At 37.0% G+C, this 16,673-nt stretch overlaps 1 protein-coding gene across 1 annotated transcript in view; it reads left to right on the forward strand.

Annotated features, from left to right (window-relative positions):
• Positions 1-1,076: 1,076 nt before the first annotated feature.
• The window catches only part of HNMT (histamine N-methyltransferase), a 58,425-nt gene continuing 42,828 nt past the window's right edge, over positions 1,077-16,673 (forward strand). The window contains exons 1-2 of the mRNA XM_003794385.3: positions 1,077-1,399; positions 7,686-7,738. Of these exons, the coding sequence (XP_003794433.1) occupies positions 1,263-1,399; positions 7,686-7,738 (190 nt within the window). The 5' untranslated portion in view covers positions 1,077-1,262. The remainder of the gene's footprint in view (positions 1,400-7,685; positions 7,739-16,673) is intronic.

Genomic DNA, 16,673 nt, shown 5'->3' on the forward strand with positions numbered 1-16,673 from the left:
GTGATTCCATGTTCAGGACACTTAGGGAAGGATTCCCATCCACTAGGTTTATACTCTGGTGTCTCTTTCTCACTCCTCTAATCTCTCCCCACCCAGCTTCCCACAAAAGTTCACAAGCTCCTCCTTGATAGCTTATTCAGAAGAGACTTGAGTTACAACACATCAATCAGCATTTGAAGAAAAGGAGCAAATAAGTTTAAAGTTCATGTTGAGGGGTGTGAAAGCACAAAAGCTATGGCCAACTAAGAACAGACAAGAGCACTGCGTCGGGAGCCATGCCTCTCTTTGATATACAGAAAAGACTGGGCCTTAATTTATATCTCGGGTTGACAATCCATAGTGCTGAACAACCCTACAGGACTCCTGCTCCATGCCATGCTTTTGAAAAAGAATGGATAGAATGTGCACATGGAATTGATGTTATCCCGGCAGAGAAAGAGTGCAACACAAAATTTTATGATTTCATAGAATGTATAAAAACAATTGAAACAATTGTTGAAAACAATTCAGCGCTTGAAAGCCATCAAGAAACAGTGGCATAAGCTAATAAAGGAAGGGAAATACACCCCTCCGCCTCACTGCTTGGGCCAGGAGGAGTCTAGGCCCTGAACAGAGAGCAGCAGCTGATGGCTTGAGGCTGATTTTCATTCTCCACTGGAAAGTTTGTTAATGTATACAGCTATGATTTAATTAAGAAGTTAACTGAAAACTTTTTTATCAAAGTATGTAAAAATAAAGGATTACTCCATCTTGTTTAAAAAAAAAAAAAAACAAAGAACAAAAAAACAAAATAACCTCTCCTGTAGAAAGCCCAGAGGCAGGTATCAGAGAGTTCAGCAGCTGCGGATTTTGAAAGTGGTTTATTTAAACAGCCACTTTCCAACTAGGAACTCGCTTTGGCAGCTGCCCCACAAAACAGGAAGTAATTTGAACGCAGTTTGTTTTTATGACTTTCTGAACTTCAGGCGTAAAACAAGTTTTAGCACTGGTTCTACTCCCTTGCTTTAGTACCTCTATTTCTTATCAAATAACTGTGCAGGGGTTCAAGTACCAAGGTAAAGTTCTGAACAAATACTGACTTAGTAATCAGCTCTGTGCACCAGTCTCTGGTGCCAGTTAATTCAAAGAAAGCTTAGCTGCTTTTTTTTTTTTTTTTAAATCTTGGCTAGAACTGGTGGGGGTGGGGAGAAAAAGAGGGAACCGGGAAGAGGAGGGGGAAGTTAAGCCTTGCTTCCCTCCCTGTCTTCTTCAGAAAACCAAATATGGCATCTTCCATGAGGAGCTTGTTTACTGACCACGGCAGATACGTGGAAGCTTTTCGGAGGTTTCTCAACAGTTCCACGGAACACCAGTGCATGCAGGAATTCATGGAGAAGAAGCTGCCAGGAATAATAGCAAGGTAACAAAAAGTGACGTTTTTGTCGAAGGGACAAGCCTTAGACTCGCCCTGCGTCAGTGATAGATGAGCGGGCTGAGCCTCGCAGGCTGAGCCCCGCAGGCTGGGCGCGGGGGACCAGGATTTGGTACTGATAGCAGCGCCCCCTCAGCGCCTCCTCCTGCCCGCCCTGCCTTTCCCCTGCAGAGCTTTGCTTCTACGTTTGCTTTAAACACTAAAAGGTTCCGATTTGTGCTGTATTTTCTTCCAGCTGCACAGAGATAAGCCTTAACCATTTGAAGGAACAAATCCATGTTCATTTGGGAAAAGATAAGATACTAATCTTTAAACTCAGATTTTTCAGCCCTCCTCCAACTTTTACATCTCAAAAAAGTCCCAAAGGGGAGTATGGTATGCTTTTCATTAGAATCAAACACAAATAATTGGCAAATACTATTTGCCTCTGAGGATTGAGTGAGTGCCTCTCAGTTCTCATAACAGCCATCCAAATTGATTTTCTTTATCCTTTATTACAGTTATCACTCTCCCCTCCCTCTGCAAAAATTGTTTTTTTCTTTCAACTTAATATTAGTAGTCTATCCCTTAGAAAAGAGCATTTTCCCATTATCAGTGGAACTCACTAGTTTCTATCCTTCTTGCAGATTCCTTTTTTTTTTTGGTGATTAATGTGTTCAATTTGTGCCAGTGCTGATAAGCATTATGAGAGTAACAGATTCCACATGCTAAAGATAATCAAATAACTTATCTGAGAGTAAATTGCTGTAACTCATTCTGCTTCAGGAAATAGTGATGGAAAACTGGGGAGAAATAACTGACTGTGGATCCAATTTGAAAGTAACAAAGGAAACTGATATTTTATCTTTTGCTGGAGTTCTCTGCTATAGGCCTGAAATTCTTTCACTAGGGCAGTACCATTGCCTACCAGAGCAGATATTGTTAAATGGATATGAAATTTGATTTCCATTTATATTTTACATGGCTTAGATTTTAAGTGTTAGTTTCTAAAGAGGGGTGGGTCTTATACAGGGTGGCCATAAAGTTCATGTGCAATTTATTTACATGAACTTTATGGCCACCCTGTATAATAATTAATATGTGATATATAGTAGGATAAGGATGCAAAAATCAGAGCAAATAGTGAACACAGACAACTTCTTATTTAGGAACTAATTCTAGTTTTCTTTTTTGGGTTTTTTTGCTCATTTCCAAAATTAAAGGTGATGAGTTAATTTCTGAGTTTTATTCCAATAATGAAAGTATGTATTTTTGTCTGTAGTTTATCCAGATCCTTGGTTTTGTGCAGTCATAGAGTTTGGTTTAAAGAGATACCACGGATAGATATAACATAATGAATGATGGATGGACCTTCCCTGGCTTCAGAGTTTATGCAGTCTAATCAGAAATACTCAATGCAAAAATATGTGAAAGAGTGAAGAATTTTCAAAGGCATACTAAAATGGCATTTTAATGGTAACATACAGTTAGGAATGTGCAGAATCAAAGTACCATTTATTAAGAAAGTAATTTTGTTCTAAAGCTGATGTGAGAAAAAAAGATTTAGCTGAAGGGCCTTGAAAATGCTTGCTTAATGTTTTCTAGAGTTAGGCAGCACCAAAAAGGCACTCACATCCTCCTTGGGTGCGTGAGGGCAGGGTTTGCCAAGTAGGTGATTTACTGTGGTAATTGAGTTGTTAATTGGGTGTGGACTCATCTTACATAATTTCCCATTTTTATTAAAGCAAGACATGCTCAAATTTTAAAACATCAAACGGTTCTAAAAAGCCTATAACTATTAACACCACCACCAAAAACAGAAGTCCCTTGCTCCATCTACTCTATCCCTGATTCCCACTCTTCAGAAGCAACGATTTTTGATATTTAGAAATTTTTTAGTTGTTTTTGGTAGAACTTTCTTTCATAATTCTCTTTTGTTGGCCAGGGCTGGGTTTGAACCCTCCACCTCCGGCATATGGGGCTGGTGCCCTACCCTTTTGAGCCACAGGTGCCGCCCTCTTTCATAATTCTTAACATTGTTATTCATCTATTTCTTCATTGTACTGTATTAAAATAACCACACACTTTTCCTACACTATCATGTCACAGTATTATGTCAACACTTTTGCTTAAATAATTTGAGTGTTCATATCATTTTGCCTGTGTGTATATTATTTATAATTGAACAATATAGTGTACCATAATTACATTAATTACATTTCTTTTCTTATATAAGTTTTTATTTTCCCTAGAGTTGACTATTGCCTTGACTTTAGTTTCTTTCTTTTAGTTTTCTCTGTATCCATTACAACATTAATAAATATATCAATCTCTCAATATAGTCAAACCGATCAAGGAATCTATTATCTTTCTGAAACCCTTTGTTCTTTTTTCCATTCTGAGAAGATTTGATTTTGGTTTGCTATATAATTGCTGTACAATTTGTTTCATTTCTGGAAATTCTCTTTCCCTCTTTCTAGTTGTTGATTCCCTGATTCTGGATATCATGTTTTTTTTTTTTTTTCTCTCTTATTTTTCTCAGTCCTTTTTTCCCCTCCAGTTAATTCTTTGAGGTTTAAAGGTGAATGGAGGCTAAATTTTTTGAGAGTTTGTATGTTTAAAAATGCCTTTACTTTATGCTTATCCTTGCTATTGGATATAGAACCCTATGCTGAAATGATTTTGTATCACAAATTAAAGGTACTTTTCCATGTCTTTTAGCTATTGGAGTTGTGTTAAGAAATCAAATGCTATTCAAATTTCTCATCTTTGGCATGTGAGCTTTACATTGTATTTGCTTTGTTTTGTTTTCCTTGCACTGAAGATTTTATGATTTTCTTATCTCTGATATTCTGAAATTTTAAGATAACAAGTTATGGAGTGAGTCTTTTCACCCATTTTTTGTGGGTACTTCCTGAACCATTTGCATTGAGATTCAGATCTGGGAAACTTTGATAATATTTAATCATTCTTCCCGTTTTTTCTTCTTAGAACTGGTCAAACATTAGACTGCCTGGATTGATTTCCTAGTTTTCTTCTTCTTTTTCTTTTCTTTTCTTTCTTTCTTTTTTTTTTTTTTTTTTTTGAGAGAGTCTCACTTTGTCACCCTTGGTAGAGTGCCATGGCATCATAGCTCACAGAAACCTCAAACTCTTGGGCTCAAACAATTCTCTTACCTTAGCTTCCCAAGTAGTTGGGACTACAGGGACCTGCCACAACACCTGGCTATTTTTAGAGATGGCGTTTTGCTCCTGTGAACTCAGGCAATCCACCTGCCTCAGGTTCCCAAGTTTTAGGATAACAGGTGTGAGCCACTGCATCCAGCCCCTAGTTTTCTCATATTACCAGTTCACTACAACTTTATCTTTCAGCCTATCTATTAATTTTTAGCTATTATATTTTTAATTTCTAAGAATGTTCCTTTTTTATAGTATCATTTTTTCATTTCCAAATATAATACCTTCTCTTATCTATTAAAAAATGTTCCCCTGCTCTCAGCAAGTGTCTTCTGAGTTCCCTTTTTCTGTTTCTTTTAGTCTTTGTTTCTCCCTGTTACAGGAGCTCCAACTCCCTTGATTAGCCTGACTGTCCATCCAATCAAATGATCAGGCACTCAAAGGGATGGATTTGTTCAGTAAATGTCTTACTGTATAACTGGATACAAACTTAGCTCTTTCCTTGAAGAGCTTCAGATGTCGATATATGTAAGCTTATCACTGAGACAGTTTGTTACTCCAGAGAGGAGTTCTTCAATTCCCTGGGGCAGGGGGTGGCAAGGAGGTTACAGAATATAGCTGTAAATAGTAAAGTTCATTATTGTCATTACATGTAAAGCATTTAGACTCTGACCCGGAAAACAGTACATTTTAAAAATAATTATTATCATTATAATATATGAAATGGGATTAATGATGGTATCAACTCATAGGGAAGTACAAGAAGTCAAAGAATTAATTCATGTAAATCACTTAGCTGTGACTAGAATCATAACAATTGCTATTATATGTTGAATGCTTGTCACCTGCAGATATATTTCTAAGAGATTTGCATGCATTAACTCATTAAATCCTCAAAACTTCCTCATGAGTTAGATACAGTTATTCATAATCCTGTAAAGTAGAGTGATATCCTATATGTGGGTCACTGTGAAAGTTTTGAGACAGACTTTGTTACGGTCCATTATTTCACTTTCAAGAAATACAGTGGACAGCATCTTTTCTGATCCATGCCTATGAGTTTCAGTTTGCCTGGCTTATTGATGTTGCTGGGAGGGCTTCATTTATTGCAATCTACACGGATTTTGTGTTTCTTATTGTGTATCTCAGAACTTTCGTAATGACGCACATATTTCATGGGGAGGTCGAATAACTTGCTCAAGGTAACATGTCAGTAAGCTGGGAGGTCAGCCTGGATCTTCTGCTCCGTAGTAGCAGCATTCCTATGCCATCCACAGAAATAAGCTTTTTTTTTTTTTTTTTTTGAGATGGAGTCTGATTTTGTCGCCCTCTGCAGAGTGCCATGGCGTCTAGCTCACAGCCCCTCAAACTCTTGGGCTCAAGGGATTCTCTCGTCTCAGCCACCTGAGTAGCCGGGACTACAGGTGCCTGCCGCAACACCTGGGTATTTTTAGAAACAGGATCTCACTCTTGCCCGGGCTGCTCTGGAAACTGGGAGCTCAGGCAGTCCACCCGCCTCAGCCTCCCAGAGTGCTAGGATTATAGGCGTGAGCCCCTGTGCCCGGCCACAGATGCAAGCATTTTTAAGAATGAACAAAGGTATAGTTAGAAATGGATGTATTAAGATTCAGGGATATGAGTTGGAAGACAGCTAGAACTGAGGATGGCAACTTGCTTCTAGGTGCCCTTGACTCCAGCCTTTCCACTTTCTTTCAGAATCTTGCATCAACCATGGTTTGCATCCTGTGACTCCGTGCAGCCTTTTTCATTACAGTCCAAAGACAGGCTTGTTGACCATCCCACGATTCAAACAAACACCATCCTTTCAGTTCACCTTTTCACTCTAGCAGTCATCTCTTTTCTTTCTCTTTCTTTCATCCTCTTTCAAGTCTCTAGATCTGCTTCTTTTTTTTTTAAGTCTGCTTTTAATCCCATTGCCATCTGACTGCAGTCCTCCGCTCTCTTTTAAAACTGCTGTTATCAAAGACATTCATATTGCCAAATTCAATGGAGATTTTTCTCTTTTTTTATTTTTTGGTAGTATTCTCTGTTGCCTTTGCCATGACTGATGGCTTTCTCAGGCTGTAACTCTCTTAGCAGCCCTCTGAGCTTTATTGCCTTTCATTTCTGTCTCCTTTGTGTATTCTTCATGGTCCAGTGACCTTTAAAAGTTGGCATTGCATCATTACCCACTACTCTTTCACCTCTTTGCAATATCTTTCAGTGACAGAATCCACTCTTTTGGTTTTGACCATTACTTTATGATAAAGAGAATACATAATTGGCCCTGAGAGACTAGATCATCTTTCTTCTAACCAGCTTAAATCTTGCATATCCAAATATCTGCTTAATTCAGATTTATTTAAGAAAAAAACTAACAAAATGTAAACTTGCTTTCAAACTATTACACTTCAGCTTCCTTTTGGCATCACCCTTTGCCCAGTCATCCACGCTGAAATTGTGTAGTCACACACACATACTTTTTATTCTGACCCTTTCAGATTAACCTAAAAGAAAGTCCTACTGAGTTACTTCCAAATACATCTATTCCAGTCTATTTCTAGCGCTAGAGCATAATTTGGGGCTTTATTATCTCACATTTCAACTTGAGAGCAAAGTAGTAATGTCTTACCCATTTTTATAACCTCAATGCTTAGCATAGGCACATAATAAATGTTTAATAAGCATTTCTTCATTAAAAGTAGGGTAGAAAGAAGGATGAAGAGAAGGCTGACATCATAGAGATAGTCTGAACCTCCTTAGCCTTTCTCCCACGCACAGTGAATGGCTTATTATATCACCAGACTCAAAGGTCCACTTTTTCTGTTCTTTTTCTCTAAACAATCTCCAAAAAAATACCATTTCCCACCTATGACATGTTCACAGTATTGTCTCTAAGTCTCCCAGGTTAAAAATGCTAATGAATGAATCCTGTATTTTTTGTAATATACTCTAAAGATACCAATATAACTACTGATAAGACTGGGATCTTTTATGTTGGTCTAGTTTTTGTTCCTTGGATTTTTAGCCTGTTCTTTTCAACTAGACTAGATGATCAGATTTTACAAAGCATGTAACACAGCCTTTTAAACTATGTGTTTTTTTTTTTTTTTTTTCAGGATTGGAGACACAAAACAAGAAATTAAGATTCTAAGCATAGGTGGAGGTGCAGGTATGAATAACACATTTCAAAAATTTGTATTTCATTCTAAACATCATGCTTTATGAGGGAAATATTGTTCATTCTCTAGGAAAGCTATTTTCCTTTGCTTTTGGAAGCGATCAGCTTATCAAAGCTACAAGTACCACTTCAACTAAGGTTAAGGCCCCTATAAATTTATTCGATTTAGGACATTAGCCTTCATTACTATCTGTAATGTGAATAAGGGATGTGATTTTCTTATTCTTTTGATAAATGAAAAAACAAATAGGATAATTCTAAGGATAACTTTTATCCAAAAATGATTTAAATGTCTGCAAAAAAGGAAAATCTCATAAGAAGCTCTTTAAGCTTGTTCCTCTTAAAACACGGTCCGTGGACTGGTTACTGGTTTGCAAACCATTGTTGGTCCACATGGAGATTAGAAACATGGACTGGAATGTAAGTTGATGGCTGGCTTCCTTCACTGGGAAAGTCTCACTGTGGTGGAAAAACACTTGCTTAATGACACAGTTAATTCATTCTTACTTTAGTTAACCCATTCTTTCAGAGGCATAGGCCTAACACATTTCCTTCCTCTGGCTGAGTTCCAACACTGCCCTCTACTCATTCAGAACACTCCTAAATCTCCACTTAGATGGTTTTGATGATCTCATTGCACTGAGAGCCTGTGCTTTTATTGTAGAAGAAAATGAAAAGTCTAGAAAGATAGATGGAGATGGGTGTTATTTCTGACTCTGCTGTGAATGCATTAAGTGACCTTGGCTAAAATACAAGCTGCAGTTTGCTCATCAGTAAAATGGGAACATTTGAAATTCAACTTTATGAATTTTATCTCACATAAGATGGATTACATTTACAAAATACTTAAAACAACGTTATTGCTCCTAGAAGGTGAAAGCTGTTTTCTTCTGCAAAAATGAAACAAAAGGTTTCATCTCAAGACTTTGCCTCATGTCACGCTCTTGAATAATGTTTGTTTTAAAGTTGCTATTCATCTGGAATTTTGAGTTAATACATTAATATATAAAGTGTGTTAATATATTACTTATATACATATGTCTTTAGTTACCGTTTCCTTTTGTCTGAGTAAGAGAGGCTTAGTAATGATTAACATTTGGTATCAAGTGGATGTATCACCACTTGTTACTTAATGCCAAAAGGTAATCCCTCCAACCTGTTAACTATAAGTGTTCCAGTGCCCCATGAATGAGTTGAATTGTCCCCATTAACCCAAAGATAAACAAGAGCCCTCTAATATAGTGGGATGAATAGTTTTTCATGTCTTTATCTGTTTATTTTTCATAAAATATACTGTGATATAGTGTAATAAGGACTAATCCTTAAAATTCTTTTACTTTCTCATCATTTTTCACTGAGAAAATAGAAACCAACACAGACAAATAATGAGGGGTATTGTCATAAACAATACTGTGGAAAGGATTTAAGCTAAAATACTGGATTATTGTTTACAGATACTTTAAGCTCCCCAAATTATAATAGTAATGAATTGCCTAGATTCATTGTTCTGTTAATTCATTTAATTGAGTGTCCTTTCCAGTGTGTTTTGCATATGAGTTTCAGGCAACCAACAGGCAATGAGGCTATCATTTGATAGTGTCACTTGTGCTTGGACAAGAAGAGAAGCCCTACCAGGAAAAGTAATTAAAAACAATCTCTATCATAACCAAGTTAATTGACCTTTTAACATAAAGTTAATTGAATTTCTAATGCAAATTTATCCAGATGTGTATAAGCTATCTAGAGGAAGGAACATTTGGCCTGCACAGTGATTCTTTACATAAAGGTGCACCCAGAAGCTAATATAGAGAACTTATCAAAATAAAAGGAGCAATACTTAGAGTTCTTCTAACTGAGCCCTAATGTCATATTAATAACAAGTTGTGCCTTTGGGAGAATATGGGTGCCCTTTAAGGTCATAAGAAATCAATCAGAAACATAAGAAATCATAAGAAATCAACATACAAAGAAACATACAAAGTCCAAGAGAAATTCAAGCTATGGATACTTAGTTTTTACTACCCAAGTAAGTTACATGACATCAAAAACAATGCATTTAAAACTCCCTTGGTAAAAATGTTCTTGGAATGAAAGAATAGTGCGTTGAGGGGAAAGGACACTGTACTTCAGTTAGTCTGAGTGCTCACCTAGCCACTGGGAGGTAGTCATCTGGAAGGCTGTCATTGCCTAACCAAACCCCCTGCAGAAGAACAAGACGGCATAACTTTATGTCAACGAGCTGCTTATCCTCGAGTTACAGAAAGACCTCCTCACCTGCTCTGCGACTCAGTGTACCCGAGAGTTTTCCCTTGTTTTGTGGCTATCCTCTCAAATCAGTCACTGAACTCTAATCCTTGGCAAGTGAAGTCATTGGTCCTGTCCAGTCACTTGCATAGAACTCCCATAACACACCTCACAGGGTTCCACTTTGGTCTCAGTTCACCAGCCTGTCTGGACTCCCTAGATCTTCTCTTCTTGGTTGCCAAGATACTTGAAGATGATTTTCTGCATGTCTTTGGTTCAAATACTGTCACTTCTCTCATCACAATAAAAAAATATACCCCAAACAAACAAACAAATAAAAAGCCTCTTTATGAGAAATCTCTGCTTTTATACTACTTAATGCTCAAGTTCTTTCTGAGGGTATTTGAGTTTCTTTGTAGGAACATCAGCAGGGAAGAGGTGCATAGACATCCTGTCTGTGGATTTCTCCTCTTTGGAGGCCAGTGTTTGTGTTGAGAGAGTTTCTGTAGTATAAGAGAGAATGTAAGGTGTTTGAAAAGGTGCTTGGCAGTTTAGTTTGGAAGCCAAGCAATTATTAGGGCTCTGAGCAATTCAAAAGAGAGGAATTTGATGGCACACACTTTGGGGTAGTCTTTAAATCATCTACCACATCAATAAAGTACAACTGATTAGCAGCACTGTTATCCAGAGATTATACATTCTAATGTTAGGAAAATGTATGGGGTAAATATTGTATGAACTCAGTAGACAGAAAGAGAGGCAATCCAGATGAAAACAAATCATAAACAGAAATAGAGACCATGAAGAGCCCGAATTGGAAGGTATAAAATTGTGTGTGTACATGCGTGCACATGAATTTGTGTGCTTTTAATAAAATACAGTGAGCAGCTAGGATTGCTTTATTCAGGCTCCTAAAGTATTCATATCATGTTAATTTCAGCAATGGTTTTTAGGTTTTGAGAGTAATGCATTATGTCGTAAATCTCACAGAATATACTTGTTATTCCACCCTCAACTTTGGTGCTTTCTAAAATTAAACCACTCTGTGGAGCTTCACTTTTAATGAGTATTGTCTTTTAGTTAGATGGTACATGGGAAAAAATGAAATGCATATTCCTTTGGTAAGAGAGAATGCTATTAATTTACAGTGCATATATTTATGCTTGGAAAAGTGTTCCAAAAAGTAGGAATGGGAAATGTATTCTTTTTGCTTTGTACTCTGCTTTAAGGAGAATCATTTTATTTGTCCCATTGTTTAGTTCTAATGTTGAAATGCCAGAAACCTTTAGGTTCTGTCAAATTTTATTAGGGTTTGACAGAACCATAACTCAAATGATCACATTTAATTCAGCTTTCTACTTTTATTTCATTAACCTATTATATACCATCTTAGTTGCTATACCATGCATAAAATAATTATATATGTCTTTGTAGGTAATTTTTTTTTTTTTGAGACAGAGTCTTACTTTTGTCATTTACTTTTATCCTTACTTTTGTCTCCCTTAGTAGAGTGCTATGGTATCATAGCTCACAGCAACCTCAAGCTTGGGCTCAAGTGGTTGGTTCTCTTGCCTCCCAAGTAGCTGGGAGTACAGGTGCCTGCTACAATGCCTGGCTGTTTTTAGAGATGAGGTCTTGCTCTGGCTTAGTCTGGTCTTGAACCTGTGAGTTCAGGCAATCCATCCATCTTGATCTCCCAGAGTGCTAGGATTATAGGCATGAGCCACTGTGCCCAGCCTTGTAGGTAATTTTGAAGTCACCTGAGCAACTCACATATAAAATATAGTTGTTATTGACTCTCTCATAATATTTTCTTTTTGGTAATTTTTTTTGATGTATGTTGAAAGCAGTTAGATAGTTTTTTATTATGCAACATAATAGACACTAGTGTTCCTACAGAGGTTAAAAAAAATAGGAGACTTTCGGTAGGGCTGAAAACTAATACAACCTTTTCAGAAGGAAGTATGGATAATCTTCAAAGAACTCAATTTGATTCTGCAATCCCATTACTAGGCATCCACCCAGAAGAAAAAACATCCTTTTATCATAAGGACATTTGCACTAGACTGTTTATTGTAGCTCAATTTACAATCGCCAAAATGTGGAAACAACCTCAATGCCCACCAACCCAAGAATGGATTAATAAGCTGTGGTATATGTACCACAGACCGTGGAATATTCAGCCATTAAAAAAATGGAGACTTTACATCTTTTGTATTAACCTGGATAGAGTTGGGCATTCTTCCTAGTAAAGTGTCATAAGAATGGAGAAACAAGAATCCAATGTACTCAATTCTAATACAAAGTCAGTAGGTGATTTAATACATACCCAGATAAGAGAAAAACTCAAATCAATTCAAGGTGGGGGTGGAGGAACAAGGGAGTGGGGAGAGGGGACAAGGATGGTGGTTACTTGTGTATGACACATCTCTTAGGAGTGGGACATAATTATAAGAGGGACTTTACCTAACAAATGCAAACAGTGTAACCTAATGCTTTGTAGCCTCAATGAACCTCAAACAATATAAACAAAATAGGAGAAAATTTAGAGATCTGCAGTACCCTCACTTTACAAATAAAAAATCTGAGTACCTTTAAGACAGAAAAAGCCAACATCTCTTGACTTTAGTCCTGTCCAGTAAATTATACTAAACAGATATAGAAGTTAATTATTAATGTGGCAAAGACAAGATTAGGAATTTAGCAATGATCAGCTATTTGAAAATCTAATCATATCAGATTATTAATCTTGTCTCCTTTCATAAAGTACATGTTACATAGAAGTTTAATGCTTTGAGCTAGGTGGACAGCTGTAGAATGAGTATAATTAGAGTACGAACTAGAAGAGCCAGAGTGCCAGGTTTAGAAACCAGGACATGGCAGGAAGGAAAGTTTCATGTTTTCAAATGATCTGAAGTAAGCCAACAGTACAGATTAAGAAATTAAGAATATTTGAGAAAATACAAGGAATTTAAAGACTTTGGTATTTTGCCCAGAAAAAAAAAAAGAAGTTGAATGTTCTTATTGCCATTTTCAGATATTTTCTGTTAAACATACTACATATACTTGACTCCAAAAGGCCAGTGGTTGAAGCTCTAGAGTGATTTTCTGGCTCAATGTTAGAACTTCTTGGTGATCAAACCTGTCCAAAAATTGAAAATAATTTTCATTTCTTGGGAGATAAAGAGTTATCTGTTACTTTAGAATTGTCAGCATAGGCTGGAAAAATACTTCTCAGACACATTCCAGAAGGGACACAGGCACTGATTTCTTGGCTGTGTGGGCCACTACAGGTGCTTTCAGTCCTGAGAAACTATGGTTGTACCAACAGTCTTCCAGAAAGAGGTAGGGATTTCTCCAGAGTGGCATGACTATCTCCATGTTGGTTGATATTGACAGAGTGGAATTCTAGTAGGGTTTCTAGACATGTGGACAATTTCTAGTATGGACTTTCATTGCTTATAACTTCAAATGAGTAAGAACTAGTTTACTCATGTGCAGTGTGACAGCAGTTAGTTCATTATTATAATAGAAAGCGGTAGACTCTCATGATATACTAATCTGCCAGATTTAGAACTATTTTAGGGAATCATAGTTTGGGGCCTTGTATTGTTCAAAGCATTTATGTTTACTGATAAAAAAAATCATCCTTTATATATAATTTTACCAAAATAGTTTACTCCATTGTATTGTATTTAAAACTTTCAGTGAACATGGAAGTGTTAGAAAATTGCTTCAGAAGGCTCCTCCCCCAAAGCACCTTTCTGCCCTTAAAGTTACAACTCCTCCCTAGCACAGGGAGTGATCTGCTTACCTCATCACCCTGTTCCAGTTTCCCACTGTTCGCCCCTAATGGCTCTTTCTGCTGGAGGAATAACTCCTTATTGGTTATCCCACCAGCCCATTACCATTCTAAAACTCCCCTATTAAGAGTATGTTCCCCCCGCCATTTCTCTGTTTCTCTCTCGCCTCCTTCTGCCTTCCTTCTCTCTCTCTCTCTCTCTTCCGTCTTCCCCCTTGCTCTTCTCTACTCTCTTCTCTCTTCTCTTCCCCACTCTCTCCTTATCTCTCTCCCCTCTTTTCTCTCCTCCTTGGTGCTACTCTGCAGTCTCCCTCCCCCCACCAATAAAGACCTTTAGTACCAGCCTTGGTGGTCTGAGAATTCTCTGCCGGTCAGAGTGCCCGCCTTTCAGGAAATATTGTTCAAGACAATATACATTATAGATTTGAGAGAATGGGACATAATGCTATAGTACTAGAGTCATTGCCATTAAAAGCAGAGTAAACAAGATAGTTTTGGTTAATTCAATAAGGCTTGAAACAGAAAAGCAAAGGATAATGAGCAGAGAGAAAATGAAACTATTATTTGCAGATTAAATAACTATAAACTTAGAAAAGCAAATAAACTCAGTTTTAAAGCCTTGCTAATAAGGCTTTATTCTAATTCTTAAATGTTAACCAGTTTGATGAAACATTTCAAATTGCATATAAAACCAGCACATTGTATCCCATGATTGCATTAATGTACACAGCTATGATTTAATAATAAAAAAACCAAAAACCAAACAAACAAAAAAGAATGCAGCAATGGCCTTATACAGGTGAAATAGCTAAAAAGCAATATGGTAGATCCTCATTCTTTGCGGTTTTTGTTAACATTTGAGTGTTTTCCTTCCCAGTTTTGATTATTTACAATCTACTTGAAAATAATGACGCATGTTTATCTGTAGTGTTGCGGAAGGACAAGTTTGTATAATATCTTGCCAGTTTTTTGTGCCAGTTTGATGCACAGTCTCTCAATTGGTGAATTGGGTTCCACTTGACATTCGCATTGAAAATGACTTTACAATGTAATATACACAATCATGCAACTCTGGTGTGACGGATCTGTTATTACCTTCATTTTGCACGTCCCTGAGGGTTTGGAGTTACAGGGATTGGGGCCAATCCTAAGGTTCTTCTTTAGCTTTGTCTCTGTTAACAGAAACACACTGAGAGAAATGATGAACAAAAGCATCTATTTACTTTAGTTAATTATTTAATTCAATGTATAAAAAGCTCATTTGAAGAAAACTTTAAATTCATTGAGAACAATTCAAAAAGATTTAAAGGCTGATAACGCACAATGAGGGTTCAGTGATATGGAAACTTCCATGTACGAAAGGAAAGGATATGAAATACAATTTTCCTGAAAGTAAATTGCTATATATATCAAGAATAGTTCTGATTTCTGTGTAACACACACTGGCCTAACCCTGCTGGTTGTTAAAATGTTGAAATCCTGAGCATGTGACCTCTCCTCTGTTGTCCCCCCCCCCCCCAGTTGTTGCTTTGGTACCTCTTTCTGCTTCAGTTTTTTTTTTTTTTTTTTTTTGGCAGGGGCTGGGTTTGAACCTGCCACCTCCGGTATATGGGGCTGGCGCCCTACTCCTTGAGCCAAAGGCGCCGCCCCTGGTACCTCTTTCTGGACACTCCACTCACCACAGCCACCTCCAAGGCTGCAAATTGGACCGGTTTTTCCCATTAAGGGGTGCTGCTAAGACTACTGTGCTTTCTGAGCAGCTGCCTCGCTGCTTTTCCTTAGGATTGTTTTTTTGCTGTTTCTCATGTTCTTTTAAAATATTGCCATAGAACAAGAGTCTCATTCTAATCATTAATTCTAGGTCTGGGACATGAAAAGTTAGCAAGTTATTGTGATAACCAGGGGACCCTACAATAGTCGGCCACTGAGTGTGACAGCATGAGAGAAGACACAGATTCAGTTATCTTGTGTGGAATAACAGATGAAGGCCTGGAGAGGCTAGCAAGTGCTGCCCTCAGACGGCTTCCCAAAGATCCTTTAATTCAACAAAATCACAAAATGTGTTGAAAAGCTGATAATAGAAATAGGGGAACTAAACACAATGGTTGCCTTAAACAATCTTTAGCAGGGAAATAGGGAAGAAGCAGGGAAAAAAATCATGAAGGTTACATCATGTTATTCTAAATTTAAACAAAGAAAAGGGGTAACCTTGAATGTTCTTCACTCATTCTGGTGATTCCCATCTATACCTTGGCATGGCTCAGTCAATAGTGATCCTTAGTTGTAACTCTCCTTCCTTACTCTCTGATGATTTATGGGTGCTTTGGGGAAGGTGGGGTAGAGAGGCCTGGACTGGTCAAACAGGTTCTCAGGAACGTTAGCCCTGAGCTGTCCGGTGTTGAGCATTTCATTTAAACCACTAAGCTGTTATTGGAGTCTGAAGGACCTGGACTTTACCCACCAGCTTCAGCTATAATATATCCTTAGCTAATAACTGTAAGTTATATATATACTGAAATGTATACACACACATTAATTATACCATATAGTATACTACATTATATAATATATATGATATACCATAGATATTATATATATAGTATATAACATAGTATATGATATAGTTAATGCCTACTTAACTATATAAAATATATTTCCATATATAAATTCATACATATAATATAAATATTTTATATTAATATAAATAATAAAATATGAATAATTAAAACAATTATTTCATATGTCCATTTAAGAGAATATAGTATGGCACTGCAAGTAACACATTCAAATGAGCTTTGATATATTTATCCTTTAACTTTCAGTGATCTCACCTGGATAGACTAAAAATATATTATTTGCTTGAAGAAATAAAAAAAAAAA

Source organism: Otolemur garnettii, unplaced genomic scaffold (assembly GCF_000181295.1).
Source record: "Otolemur garnettii isolate 467f Iridium unplaced genomic scaffold, OtoGar3 scaffold00080, whole genome shotgun sequence".
NCBI classification, from domain to species: domain Eukaryota; kingdom Metazoa; phylum Chordata; class Mammalia; order Primates; family Galagidae; genus Otolemur; species Otolemur garnettii.